A 15,065-nucleotide genomic window follows, 5' to 3' on the forward strand; every position below is an offset into this window, starting at 1 on the left:
CAGTTTAGAGCATTTGGGGATGCAGATTCCTATTTGTAGGTCTGGGATGGGGTCTGAGACTCTGTATTTCTAATGAACTCTCAGGTTTTGCTATTGCTACTCATGTGGACCCCACTTTTAAGTGGCAAGGTTTTAGAACACACCATCCTTACTTGGAAGTTGTTTTAAATACAACACTTTTAAAATTCACATATGATGCTGTCATCAGCTATTTCGTCTCATGCCAAAGAACTCCATTTACATAGTAAAAGATTAGATTTTAAAAGTTTATCTTGTTTATATGTCTTAATTGTACAACATATATATTTTGCATGAATGAAGATAGGCTAAGTTATGTTGCAGTGAGAAACTACTGAAATGTCAGTAGTTTGAAACACAAAGGTTTACTTCTTGTGCATATTGCAAGTTCTCTGAGATCTGCCGAGAGCTCTGGTCCTTATCATCTTCACTTGAACACAGGCTGATTGAGTCTCCACTATTGCCAGGAGTCAGGGAAGGTGGAAGAGATATGGGGAATTGTGTACTGGCTCTTAGACTTTCTCCCAGTGATACACATAGTTTCTGTTTATTGGCCAAAGGAAGTTATGTGACCATGAGTGACTTCAAGGAACAGAACTGTAAGCCTACTAAGAATGCAAGCAGAGGAGAACAAAATACCTGAACAACCCCAGTCACTACCACATACATACCTATGTGCTTTCAAAAGCAATCATTAAAAGGCTTTCAGCCGGGTGTGGTGGCTCACGCCTTTATCCCAGCACTTTGGGAGGCAGAGGCAGGCAGATCACAAGCTCAGGAGTTTGAGACCACCCTGGGCAATATGGCAAAACCCCGTCTCTACTAAATACAAAAATTAGCCAGGCGTGATGGTGCGTGCCTGTAGTCCCAGGTACTCAGGCCGCTGAGGCAGGAGAATCACTGGGAGGTGGAGGTTGCAGTGAGCTGAGATCGTGCCACTGCACTCCAGCCTGGGTGACAGAGAGAGACTCGGTCTCAAAAAAAAAAAAAAGAAAAAAGAAAAGAACAGGCTTTCAATGAAATCCTATAACACTTGCATTGTATGTGGTCTTATCCTCAAAAATAATTACTACATCTTCATTAAATTTTGGTTTTCTTCCTTAAAATTCTCGGGTGACCTCTATAACCATCAAAGCTAGATTTGATTGAGGTGATCCGCTAGTGCCATGGTTTCAGCTTAAGTATCATTTTAGTGTCACCTGGCAAACTTTTTATTACCCCAGGTCACACCTCAGACCAATTAAATTAGAATCCCTGGAGGAGGGCCCAGGCATCTGTAGTTTGTAAAACTGCTCAGGTGACTTCAGTGAGCATTGAAAGTTGAAAACATTTGTGCTACTCTGAATACTTTGTTGCTCAAAATGAAATAGAATGACCCAAAGAGAAACTTTAGGCTTGACTGTAAGTTGAATTACCCTTTTCTGTGAAATTTGGGGGGTAAATCTTGCCTTATATTTAGGCATATCCAGTATTAGTGGTTTATTGTGCCTTCTAAATTGTCCTGTTAATCCCAGGTTTTAGGGTACACATTTTCTTTATTTATTGTTTTTGTTCTATTTTGATTTGTTTCCCACTGTGGTTGTAATTTTTTTTACAGGGGATAATTGCGGGGAATGTGTGCGGAGTGTGGAAGTGAGCCTCCTGGGAGATTTTGCATTTGCTAATGCTGGGCTTTAGGTGTTGCACTATTCTGGACCATTTTGTGTGTATATATGTTGATTTCTGGTTTGGGGTTTCAGTAGTAAGTGCATAGTAGAAATTTGGCACTATACCAGTAGTATGCAGAGGACTGTAGGTTTGATGTCTCACTGGGGGTGAGGGAGGGTGTATATATGTGGTATTATAAACACATAGGGGGCCCCTTAGCATACTGCAAGCTTCCCTGCCGTTGGGTGAAATTTTTCAGACCCCTTTATGAAATAGGCAATACTTCGGGGTACTTTCTTTCTATAGGGGTCTCACTTTCAACTTACTGCTTTCACTGGAGACATTAAAATCTCAAGTCCCAACCTTGGTTCCTCCGTATAGCTGGGTATTTTGCCCTGGGCTACTGTAGAGTCAGCTTGAATTAATTTCACTGTTGAGTTTACTATGTTTCTGGTACCCAAGGTTTTTACTGTCTTTCAGGCTTGTCTCCACATTTAAAAAATAAAAATAAAATAAGGGTGTTATCTTTTTCAGCTTTTCTGTTTGTTCATTGTGGGTAAGGGGGACTCCTGGCAGTTGAGTCTGTCCTGTTTCCAGAAGGCTCCCCGTTAAGCAGTACATGGCTAGCTTACCAAGAAGCCTGCTCTGGGATTTTCTGAAATGATTGTTCTGTGAATATACTACCAGATTTTCCCCCCTTTCACTAATGCAATTATGGAGAGAGGGAAAGCTAATCAACAGCACAAGGAAGAAACCTGTCTGGGTTTACTCACTTGATTTCCTGACCAAATAAAGGCCTGAATTCTTCCATATTGTCTAGCATCCTGTGGGGACTTTCAGAGAACAAGAGAACCTACAGTCCTTGTGCAAACTAAATGTTAAACTTGAATGTCTCACTTATATTCAACAAATTTAAAGTTTAAAACAAATGTTATACAAGTAATGAAAATATTGTCCACATTTGTGTATTTTTCTGTATATATACACCGTATACATATATTTACAATTTTTTTACTGAATAAGGCAAGTATTTCCCCCATGTTATTGAATCTTTAGATAATTGTTTTTTATATAGCTATATTAATCATATTCTTTGTTTCAGAAGTTATTTAAACATTCACCAATTTGGGGGAATTTTTCCCCTACTTTTGGAAAATTAAGATGCTGCTGAGATGATTCTTATATATTAATCTTTGACTACATGTCTGGTTATATTTCCTTAGGTTAACTTTCTAGAATTGGACTTGCTAGGTCAAAAGCCATGAATATTTTTCCTGTATCTTGCCAAATTGCTTTTCAGAAAGATTAGGCTGGTCTTTGTGTCTAGTACAGTGTATGAGGGTACCCTTATGAACAGCATATGAGCTTGCCAACATTGACTCTCATTGCATTTGCATTTTCAACAATTTACGTAGATGAAAATTGAATATCATTTTTAAATGTTCTATTTACTAGTGCAAAAACATTTTCTTTCCATATTTTTAATTTTTACTTTTGTTTTTTAATTCTAGAATTACCCCCATAAGAACCTTGTGCCTGTTTTATGTGTGAGAAGTGAATTGGGGACTTTTTTTATTGATAGATAAGGTCTCTTTTTTTTTTTTAAATGAAGGCTGTACTGAGCTTTTGTTGTAATTGATACAAGTAGGGTTTTTTTTTGTTTTGTTTTGTTTTTTGTTTTTTTTTTTTGAGACAGAGTTTTCTTCTTGTTGCCCAGGCTGGAGTGCAATGGCACCATCTCAGCTCACTACAACCTCTGCCTCCTGGGATCAAGCGATTTTCCTGCCTCAGCCTCCTGAGTAGCTGGGATTACTGGGGCCTGCCACCACGCATGGCTAATTTTTGTATTTTTAGTAGAGACAGGGTTTTGCCATGTTGGCCAGGCCAGTCTCGAACTCCTGACCTCAGGTGATCTGCCCGCCTCGGCCTCCCAAAATACTAGGATTACGGGCATTAGCCACCACGCCTGGCCTACAAGTAGGTTTTTCAGGCTATAATTTGTCTTTTAATTTAATTTTATTTTTAATATTCCAGAAGTTAATTTTATGTAGTCAGATTTATTGTTCTTTTATGTCTTGCTCAATTGCTCTTGTGCCTATAAAATCTTCCTCTAACTCAGTTTTGACTTATCTTCTCTTTGTATTTCTAGTTCAGTTTTTTAAGCATATAATCCTTGTCTGTCTAAATTTTATTTTTGTGTATGGTATAGAATAAAGATCTTATTTTTTTCTGTGAGAGTAATTCTAGCAGCATATTTTAGCAGTGTATGGCAAGTGTCTCTTGATTGTACTTCTCAGAATATTCTCAGCTATTTTTATTTTTAGTTATTTTACTGTGTAACATAAATTACCCCAAACATAGCATCATACAATAACAAACATTTATCATCTGTTTCTATCTGCCAGGAATTCAGGAGTGGTTTAGTTGGGTGGTTCTGGCTTAGGTCTTTTAAAGGGTTATAGTTAAGATATTAGCTGGGGCTACAGTCATCTGAAGGCTTCTCTGGGGCTGGAGCAGCAATCCCTAACCTTTTTGGCACCAGGGAATGGTTTTGTCAAAGACAGTTTTTCCATGGACCTGGAGGGTCGGGGGAAGGTTTCAGGATGAACCTGTTCTACCTCAGATCACCAGGCATTTGTTAGATTCTCATAAGGAGTGAGCAACCTAGATCCCTCGCATGCACAGTTCACAATAGGGTTCGCGCACCTATGAGACTCTAATGCCACCAGTGATCTGACAGAAGGTGGAGCTCAGGTAGTAATGCTCATTGGCCCACTGCTCACCTCCTGCTGTGTAGCCCAGTTCCTAACAGGCCATGGACTGCTACTAGTCTGTGGCTGGGGTTGGGAACACCTGGGCTGGAAGATCCCTTCCACAGTGGCTCACTCATATGGCCATTGGTAGAAGGGCTCAGTTCTTTGATGTCTGCTGACAGGTAGCCATATTTCCTCACCATATGGACTTCTCTGTAGGGATGATTGAATGTCCTTATATCATGGCAGTGGCCTTCCCCTAGAGCGAGTGGCCTGATATAATAAAGCAGAAGGAGTCACAGTGCTTTTTATAACCTAGCCTTGGAAGTAACGTTCCATCATTTCTGTCATATTCTACTGGTGACACGGAGCAACTGTGATATAATATCCACAAATTACGAACATTAAGAGGAATGGGTCACTGACGGCTTATTGGAGGCTGGTTACCAAACTCTTCCTCTGAGAGGAAATTTAGAATTGTATCTCCTTTTGTGTAGATGCTTATTCAATATCATTTCGCCATTTGCATCCCAAAGCCCAATGGTGGCATCTGAAAGTTTCTTCTTCCCTTAGTTTTCTGCCCTGTAACCTTATCTGATTCTTAAATTTAAAATCAAGCGGAGTTTGTCTTCTGAGGCTTTTCCGTCACTGTCATTACCACTAGCTCAGGGACAAAATATTTATCTTTTCACTTCCTTCATCTAGTATTTATTGACTATTGGTTTTGATAAAGTAATAAAAGAAATATAAGTTGCAAAGAAATATAAAGTTTTTTATACATATATACACATATGCCTGTAAAACTTGGCACAGATATACATGTACACACACACACTCTGAATAGTAGGAAAGAATCCCAAAGCTTTAGGGCAGAGAGGGTCCCAAAGAAAGGAAGAGACTTTTCCAAGGCCACACAGTGGTATAAAGTTAATGAAAACCCAGATCTTCCATCCACCTTTTAGCCTGACTCATTCTTCCTACATTTATGAAATACTTAAAATGAAACTGAATGGCTACGTGTTTGAAATTCGTGTGTACAGAATGGAGAGGGATTACTGAGCAATGATTTGGAGATTGGAGGTCTTGCTCTGCTTCTCTCCATTTTCTTCCCTGAACTTTGGCTGTGGCTCTTCCCAGTTCACTCTTAATTGGATTTGTAGGAGCCAGAAAGTGCTGAGCACACATCACAGTGGTGGGTAATTGGGCAGTTTCCTGGCTCCCCAGAGCCTCTGACTTGTTTGTGGATTGTGATCCATGATTCCCTGTATCATGCATTTTCAGAAAGCAAACTGGCAATCAAATGGTAATTGTTTCCATCTGTGTGGATTTCTGATTTCCCAAGACTGCCTGGCAAGGAGGAGGTTGGCTCTGAGAAGAGTAAAGGGACCTGTAATTGGACGTCAGGCCTGCAGCATACCATGGATGCGGTGGCCCCAAGCTCACAATTTCCAGTAGAGTCCGAATTTCAAATCTCTCATTCAGTTGGCCTTATGAATAATCCAAATGCCCTAGAAATTCCACCACCTAAACCATAGTTTCTAAAGTGTTTACTGGTGAAAGAAGCACAGACTTCCTTTGTTAGACTGTTGCCCCAGTTTTGATTTGAAAAATATATCCCTGAACTTATGGAAAGGAGACTTTTGCTGCTGCTGCTGCTGCTGTTAAATGGGTGTTAAGAATGGTGGAACAGGCTGGATGCAGTGGCTCACATCTGTAATCCCAGCACGTTGGGAGGCCGAGGCGGGTGGATCACAAGATCAGGAGATCGAGACCATCCTGGCTAATACGGTGAAACCCCGTCTCTACTAAAAAATACAAAAAATTAGCTGGGTGTGGTGGTGGGCACCTGTAGTCCCAGCTGCTTGGGAGGCTGAGGCAGGAGAATGGTGTGAACCCGGGAGGTGGAGGAGCTTGCTGTGAGCCGAGATCGTGCCACTGCACTCCAGCCTGGGCAACAGAGCGAGACTCTGTCTCAAACAAACAAACAAAAAAATGGTGGAACAGTCGAATTTGGGGCTTATCAAATTAGAAAGAGCTGACCCAATATACCAGATCTCTGAGGACATTGAAGCACTCTCTCTCCAGATACTCGTTCAAGTATATGTGCAGGCATTTGGTCAGATTCCTTTTCAGTGTCTACTGGGTAGAGTGCATGATGCTGGGAACTCGGCTAAATGTAACATGGACCATGGACTCTCTCAGAGACTCCACAGCCCACAATAAGGAGACAAGGTATGGAGATATATATAAATACAAATTTAAGAGCATATAGAGATATATAGGGAATATAAAGATCTCCCAACTGGGAAGATCCAGAAAGATTCCAGTTCACTAAACCCTCACGAAAATGAGTATTTTCGTTGCTGTGGGATAAGCCAAACCAAACATACTGGCTTAAAACTGCCATCGTTTCCTTGTAATTTCATGATTTGAGTAGCACTGCAGGTGTGTCTCCTCCCTGTTCCACATGGTGTCAGCTGGGGTGGCTCTTGGGGGCTGGAAGATCCTGGATGGCTTCATTCACATGTCTGTCACTACAGCTGGGAGGGCTAAGAAAGGTGGGGCTGTTTTTCTAGCAGGGTAACTGGGCTTTGTTACATGGTGGTTTAGGGTCAAAGAAAGAGTGGAACCTGTTAGACCTCTTAAGGCCCAGGCCCAGAGCTGGTACAGAGTCATTTCCATTGCATTCGTTGATCAGAGCAAGTCACCAAGCCAGCCCAGAGTCAAGATCCATCCCTTTATCAGAGGAGTGGAATGCACACACAGGAATAGAGGAATCTCTGATGGCCAACTACAATGTATGACATTAATATAAAGAAAAAAATTATTCTAAAAGCTGAAGAATGAGATCTTACTGCCTAAACTAGCAGTTTGTGGTCCCTAGTGAGGACTGGCTGTGCTTTCCCAGTTATCTAAGTGTGTGAGCTTCATATGTCAGTCCCAAAGGGTACTGTCATCCACCTCTGCATGCCTCTTTTTACACTGTCCAGCCCAAGATTAGATAAAGATGATTTCTGGAAAGTTTACATTGTGAGTGATTCAGCTGGGGTCGAGGTGGCCTTCCAGGTTTCTTTATTTAAAGATGGGGTCTCTGTTGCCCAGGCTGGAGAGTAGTGACTATTCTCAAGCCTGATACTGTGCACTATAGCCTGGAACTCCTGGACTCAAGTGATCTTCCTGCTTCAGCCTCCCAAGTAGCTGAGACTACAGGCATGCACCACCATGCCCAGCTCACTCCCAGCTTCTTATCTGTCCCTTTCACCTGTTTTTCACCACCTTTGCTCTTTACTAGTTCTTTGCCCATGGTGTCCACCCTTCTTACTGAGTTTCCACCTCCCTCTCGTTGCAGGCACTAAAACAGGTGCAGATCTTAGTGATGGTACTTGTGAGCCTGGACTGGCTTCCCCAGCCTCATACATGAACCCCTTCCCGGTGCTCCATCTCATTGAGGACTTGAGGCTGGCCTTGGAGATGCTGGAGCTTCCTCAGGAGAGAGCAGCCCTCCTGAGCCAGATCCCTGGCCCAACGGCTGCCTACATAAAGGAGTGGTTTGAAGAGAGCTTGGTGAGTAGTCGCATGGCCTGATTGGGAACTACTGGGGAATGTAATGGTGCAGCCCATGGAGTGCCCCTACTGACTGGGGCTGTTGACTCATCTGTCCACCTTCCAGCCTTTTCTTCCATCCCACTTTAGCCAATGCTGCAGGTTGGCCCTTCTTATCAAGGAGTATAGAGCCCAGTCAAGCGACTTAAGCTATGTCTTCTGCCCTTCCATGGTCCACAGTCTCTCTCTCCTGAGGAAATCCAGGGCCAGAGAAGGGCAAACATTGAAGATTTCACACACACACACACACCCTCGAATTACAAGTACTGCTTATTAAGTTCTAATCCCTGGCTGGTGTCTCTCCCCTCGGCTAGATCCCACTACCCCTTGTTTCTTACCACAAACAAAAGACTGGTTACCTCATTGATTTAAAGAAAAGTGTGACAAATTTCTTAGGAGGAAATGTTTTCTTATTTTTGCGTTTCTTTGTTTGGTAAAAAGGCTAAACTTTTAAAAATTAGTTTATTCGTATTCCTCTGTATGGTCTCTAAACTTTTGATTCTATCCTATCTGGAAAAAGAATGCATTTCCCATATACATATTCACATGCAGCATTTTATTTTTGAGACAGGGTCTTGCTCTGTCACCCAAACTGGAATGCAGTATGGCTTGATCATGGCTCACTGCAGCCTCGACCTCCCAGGCTCAAGGGAATTCTCTCAACTCTTGCTCCCAGAAGTGCACCACTTCTGCAGAAGTGCACCACTTCTGCAGAAGTGCACTGCCACACCTGGCTAATTTAAAAAAAAAAAAAAAATGTGTGTGTGGAGATGGGGTTTCCGTATGTTGCCCAGGTTGGTCTTGAATTCTTGGTTCAAACAATCCACCCACCTCGGCCTCCCAAAAGTGCTAGGATTATAAGCATGAGGCCAGTATTTCACTAATATACCTAAATTATAAAAATACCACAAAACAGAATTTTGAAGTTTTTTATTTGTATGAATTTGTGAGGTACATGTGAAATTTAGTTACATGTTATATAACACATAGTGATCAAGTCAGTCAGGATATTTAGGGTATCCATTGCTCACCAAAATAGAGTTTTAAAGGATAGGTTAAAAAATAGTTCCAATATTTTTCCCTATACACCCAGAAATCACCTTGAGCCTCTTGGGTACGCCTCTCCCACTCTAGTCTATTCGTATTCTGTGCTGTTGTTTTCTATTAGGATTTTAGTGTCTTTCTTATCCATATGAATGAACTTTTATTAGCCGTTTGCTTTATTCGTAGCATATATTTTCCTCACTCTGTTTTTAAATGTTTAGGGAGCTTTTTGAGACATAAAATTTTAACCAACTATACTTCACTCTATCAGTCTTTCCTATTTTGGTTTCTTGTTTTCCTTTTGGCCCTAGCAAGGCCTTTCCCAACCTCAGAACAAATAACTATTCACCTGTATCTTCCTCTAGTAAGTTTATGGTTTGATGTTTATTTTATGGTTAACTCCAGTCCATCAACAATATTTTTTAGTGTTTGGTATAAACAACGAATCTAACTTTCAAAACAGTTTTTGGAAATGTATTAAAAATATTTTTTGATCCAAAGGCAGTTGACATGGTTGTTTTTTTTTTCAAGATGCATTGGTAGAAAACAGCTTGCATTCAGATTTGCAGTTTTGTCTTGGGGTTATTTACAATGGTTTAGGGCATGCCTGCCTTTGAAGAGATTTCCCTAAAAGTGATTGCTTTCATAAATCTTCTAGAGTAATTATGGACATCACTAACCTATGAATGGGGAAGCAAGTACTTTTAGGGGGTCAGAAGTTCATATAAACATTCCAAGACGTAAGAGCTGTATGTTAAAGTTTTTATTCTGGACAGAGATAGCCTGTCTGTATTTTAGATCTTGCAGACCTAAAGTCATTTTACGATCGGCACATCCACATTCCACACAAGGTCTTAATCTGTATGGAAATAAAATTCAGACTGGTAAGCAAACTCATCGCGGGCTTTAGATTGACACTTTTAGTTAGAAGTTGTTGCTGCTCAAATTTTGGTCTCTGGCTCAGCAGCTTTCTTATCCCCTAGTAGCTTGTGAAAAATGCAGAATATGGGCCCCATCTCACACTTGTTGAACCATCTCCAGGTGACTCATAAGCACATTAAAGTTTAAGAAGCACTGCTTTCAACCATGGAGACTCAGTTGAATTATTTTTTTAAAATTCCATGTGGATTAGGATTAGAATTGGAACTAGTAAGACGGTGTGAAGGATTAGGCAGCACTGCCCAGCACCTTCTCATGCATGATGTCTGTGCATCCCTTATATATTTGCTCCCTTCTCCTCTGTAGACACACTGGCATTGTTACACACCTAGAGTTCCTGCTTGGCCATGACACTGGCCTGACATGGTCCAACTCTGTCTTGTGACATCTATATCAGTTGGGATACTTTTTCCAGTAAAATGATATAAACAGTAACAAGATAGGCCACTAACAAGATGTACAGAAGACAGTCACAGGGTTAAATAAGTGGCTCTGAGTGACCTCACGGACACTGGTTCTTCCCATCTTTTTGCCCTGCCATCCTCAAGGGGTGGTTTTTGCTCAGGCACATCCCCTGATAGTCACAAGATGGCCACTAGAACTGCAGGCAGCATGTCCTTAAAAGACACAACTATACAACTATGTGCAGAGGTAGAGAATCGTTTCTTTAGTATGTTTTTGTTGTTGTTGTTTTTAATCAGGAGGAAAACTCTCTGCAGCCCTCTAGCAGACTTCCCATTTAGCCGCAGTGGCCAGGATTTGTTTACCTGTGCATACACTTCCGTCTGCCATACAGAGAGGTAGCCTCTGTCAGAAAGGAATGATGATAGAGTGGGGGAAAGTGAGTGACCCTCAGGAAGACAGCTCAGAGTGACTGCCACAAACTTCTGTTAGGTTTGAGTTTACTCTTGTTGACTGACAAATTCTTTCCATGTTTTCTCAATGTGTTTTCTCTTTAAACTCAAGTTTCTAAGGAAAAGAATCTGATTGACCCAGTTAATTATTTTTGAGCAAAGTCCTCCAGATCAATGAAGAAGTGTTAAGTGTAAAAGAAATAGGCATTAAAGACTTTTAATTTATTCACAGCTATAGATGCACACCTTAGATCAGGTGTCTACCCCAGAGTGAATCAACTGTTAGCAGAGGGGAGGGATTACGTAGCGGAAAACGTGGTCTTGTACTGCTGCTGCTCATCTGGGACTGCAGACTTTCTGGCACTGGGGCATCTGTGGTCCACCAGAAAAATGGGTTGCTGAGAAGCAGGGGTAGATGTGGAGGAGTGGTCCATAGTTAGAATAGGACAAATAGCAGATTAGTCCTGGGCTCTTTCTTATGTCTTACATGGAAAGGACACTCCTAGTCCTAGTGCCTCCTATTGGGCAGCTGTTTCTTTGTGGCAGGGCTGGTTCCTCTTCTGCTGGGTCCTGGCAGAGCTGAAGCACAGCTGGGCCAGCACAGTCGGCAGCAGTAGGAGTGCTGTTGGCCAGGACTCTGCCTGGAGATGGGTATAAAACAGAGCAGACTCGTTGTAAAGGCCAAGTGGAGCAGACCTGCCCAGGAGTCAGTGGCACTCGGTTGTGAGAGAGTTTCCCATGCTCTGGGGTCTAAACTAGCATCCTGCCCCTTGACAGTAAGTATAATGAGGAGAAGTGGGCTCTGGGTCTGGAAGGGCATGTGTGAGGTTTTCTTAATGGGGACACCGTCTGGGGCCTCAGTGAGGCAAGGAACAAAGGGCCTAGATTCCCTTGGTCTAGGAGCAGTATTTCCTCTGGAAAGTTGGTGAATGAGGACCTTGTATAGAGGGTATCTTGGGGTCTAAGATGAGCTGGGACCTGGCCTACAGAGGAAGTATTTGGGAGGCTGTCCTGCCTGTGGTGCAGCAGAGCAGTGTTACCCTTAGGAGATGGGAAGGTGGTCCTTTATAACTGGAAGACAGAGCCAAGCTCAGGGTCAGTGCTCATGGAGGATGAAGCTGAGGCCCTGGCTGGAAGGCTGAGGCAGCTCTGTTGTGATAGGAACAGAGCTGAGTTCCAGAAAGGGGCATCCTCCTCCTTCTCTGTTTACTATGGTGAAATGTAGGATGATGCCCTCAGGAGGGTGTGGTTATTTCAGGTCAGGAGCCCCAGAACCCCACAGGTGGTCCTGAAGCCCAGAAATGGAAGCAGTGCTCATCAGTGGCCCTGGCATGTACTGGCATGTACTCATCAGTGGCCCTGGCATGTGGTACCTGGCCCAGGCAAGAAGGAGCTGGTACAACTGTGACCACTTCCAGGATTTTGGCTGTGCCTTGAGTGGAGCTTTCCCATGGTCTGAAAGGGGTGTCTCTACCCCTCTACACCTGCTTGGCTTGGCTGGGTGGTTGGCTGCATAGATCTACGGCTAGGTTGGGTGGTGGAAACCTTAGACAGGTTAGCCAGTCAGATTCAAATGGGCTCTACAGGGCTGGGACTAGCCAGTTAGCTGGAGTAGACCTAGGCTGGTACACAGTGTTGATTCGTGTTCCAGGTCTTTGGGTGATGCCCAGAAGATACCAGAGCCAGTATAGTCTCCATATGAAGTAGCTATGGGTGCTTCTCTAACAGTATGTTATATACACCCTTCATCTCCTACCAGCCAGCCAGTCTGTTCTGCTGTTTAGCACACTGGGTATGGGCCAAGGAGATTCTCAGTGAAGTTTCAAGATGAAGCCAGAGAAGGGGTAGGCAAACCCAGCAGCAAAGTGAAGGCAAGTCAAGGAAGAGCTCAGGCTCAAGGGTGAGGGGTGGTTGGCAGAGAACCCATAGAAGCGCTATACTCTAGGCCCTGTTTGGAACTGGGGTACATGGAACCCAGCAGGAACCCAGCAGGAACCCAGGCTTTTCTTTGCAAGGTTGCAAGAGTCCTGGTCAGTGTGCTTGAGTAGGTGAAAGCAAATTGAACCAGGGTGAGGGAGTATGGAAGGTAGGAAGGAGTTAAAAGGCCAGGGTTCTACCCTGGCTCTACCACTCATATGAGCCTCTTCTTCACTTCTCTGGGACTCAGTTTCCCTACCGGAAATGACAGCTGAGTTTGAAAGTGTCTGCAAGATCTGGCCAAGCATTCCAATTCTGCAGTTTGTTCTGGGGGCTATATGGAGTGGTCTCTTTGTAAGCACCGCCTTTGCCTCCCTCAGTCTTGACCTCTTGAGTTCCAAAGTGTGGAGACAGGTTAGGATCCTCTCAATTTACTGCTGCCCTTATGTTAGAGCTTGACGGAGGCCCACATCTCAACAGTGGAGAGACAAATCTGTTTACCATGTTGAAAAACCTGAAGAATTGCCCTCCTGAATGAGCAGCCTCTGCTGGCCCCAGCTGGGTAAGTGCTCACCTCTGACAGCCCAGCAGTCAGTTCAGGTGCCCTCAGTTACCTTTTTAACTAGTTTCCCAAAAAACAAAGAAACCCAGACTCAGGCTGGGGAGCACAGCCACCTGCCTTCTCAGCTCCAAACCACCTTGTCACAGATGGCAGCTTCTCAGCTCCAGGCTCCTCAAACAAAGCCCATACATTCCTGCCAGATCCAGCTTGCAATCTTTCATTCCGTCCAAAGTAGCAAATCTGTTTACCATATTGAAAAGCCAGAGGAGTTGCAAAAAAAAAAGATGGAGAGAAAAAGTTGTTTTATGAATTATAAAATGTGAGCTTGAATTTTTTACCATGTGATTCATTTCTGTATCTCCAGAATGGAAAACAGAAGATAGTCAGGATACATGTGTGTTGAATATTTTAATTTTGAAAAGTTACAGAAGGAGTTTTATAGGTAAACCTTTTCCTCTGGATCTTAAGAGGAGGGAAAATTCGGTGCTTATTTTTCAAGAAAAAAAGTAGAGCCTGTTTCCAGCATGTTTTCTTACCTCCCCTGTGACAGGTGTGAACTTGAGTGAGAGATGAGAAAGGAGTAGGTGTCCCTGCTTTCTTTCTGTGCTCAGCTCCCAGGGGCCTCCGGGGCCGGGCTCCTGTGGCACCAGTGGCGGTTCTTTGTCCCTGTGCAGTGCTGGAAGAAGCCACTAGGTGGGAGTCAGGGACAAATGCTGGGAAGTGAAATCCCAAAGAATGAGGTACAGCATGGACTTTGTATGAGAAAACAACTTTTTATTTTTCTCTTTTAGACAAAGATAACATAAGCATCTCTCATTATTGAAACTGCTTAACTGCACCTGGGTCTGCTGGCAAAGATAATTCTTTGCCATTTTCCTTAGAAACAGTGGACAAAGGGCAGTCAAGGGAGGGCTCCACTGTTTAGGGTGGGGGAGAAGAGACAGGGCTGGTCCTGGGATCTTAGACTTGACCTTCCCCAGTGGATATGAAGAAACCTCTCCAGATTTCTTGACTGCAGTGCCTTCTGCTGGGGTGCTAGTAGGATGGCCCTTTCCATTCCTGGGGGCATTTCCTAGCCCACAGTGTATGTCATGCCCTGCCCTAGAGAAGCTTCCTGTCCCTTGGGGTATTTTGAATGCCCTTTTCCTGGCACAGCAGCCAAGGGGGCCTTCAGCCACTGCAAATTTAGCAGTTTTAATTTTCCTGGATCTTGATCCCTGCCCCCTAAAGTAAATTTACCCTACTAAATTCTAGCAATCCAGCTCCTTTCAGACCTGACCTAAAGAGACTATTTCAGCTTCTAAGAACCAATGTTTATAAATGACCAAGGATATGCAAACACTGGTGAAAGAGCAAATAAATCCTTCCCCACTAAATTTCCTGCTTCAGGCCCAGGGGCCATGGTGGACAATGTTGCCAGGTTAGCATAACTTGAGGTCTGAGCATGTAGACAACCACTTACTCTCCACCCACAAAAGAAAAACCTGCCAGAGACACACTACCAAGAGCTTTCTGCCCTTTCAGATACCTGCTAGTGGGCAGGCAGGCCTCCAGGGAATTTATGCTTCTAGGCAAGTTTGTTTAGTAATTAGGAGGTTTTTTTGTTTTGTTTTGTTTGTTTGAGACAGAGTTTTACTCTTGTTACCCAGGCTGGTATGCAGTGATGTGATCCTGGCTCACTGCAACCTCCACCTCCCAGGTTCAAGCGATTCTCCTGCCTCAGCCTCC

The 15,065-nt window shown here is 43.3% G+C and overlaps 1 protein-coding gene across 6 annotated transcripts in view; it reads left to right on the plus strand.

Moving 5' to 3' along the window:
* Positions 1 to 15,065, plus strand: part of PPFIBP2 (PPFIA binding protein 2) — a 143,489-nt gene that overhangs the window by 44,190 nt on the left and 84,234 nt on the right. For all 6 annotated transcript variants that reach the window (XR_004053549.1, XM_030917588.1, XM_030917579.1 and 3 more), the window contains exon 3: positions 7,768 to 7,982. Coding sequence is in view for 5 of the 6 variants with exons in the window: in XM_030917588.1 (XP_030773448.1) it covers positions 7,768 to 7,982 (215 nt within the window). In the remaining variant the exon portion in view is untranslated. The remainder of the gene's footprint in view (positions 1 to 7,767; positions 7,983 to 15,065) is intronic.

This window comes from Rhinopithecus roxellana, chromosome 15 (assembly GCF_007565055.1).
Source record: "Rhinopithecus roxellana isolate Shanxi Qingling chromosome 15, ASM756505v1, whole genome shotgun sequence".
Classification (NCBI taxonomy): domain Eukaryota; kingdom Metazoa; phylum Chordata; class Mammalia; order Primates; family Cercopithecidae; genus Rhinopithecus; species Rhinopithecus roxellana.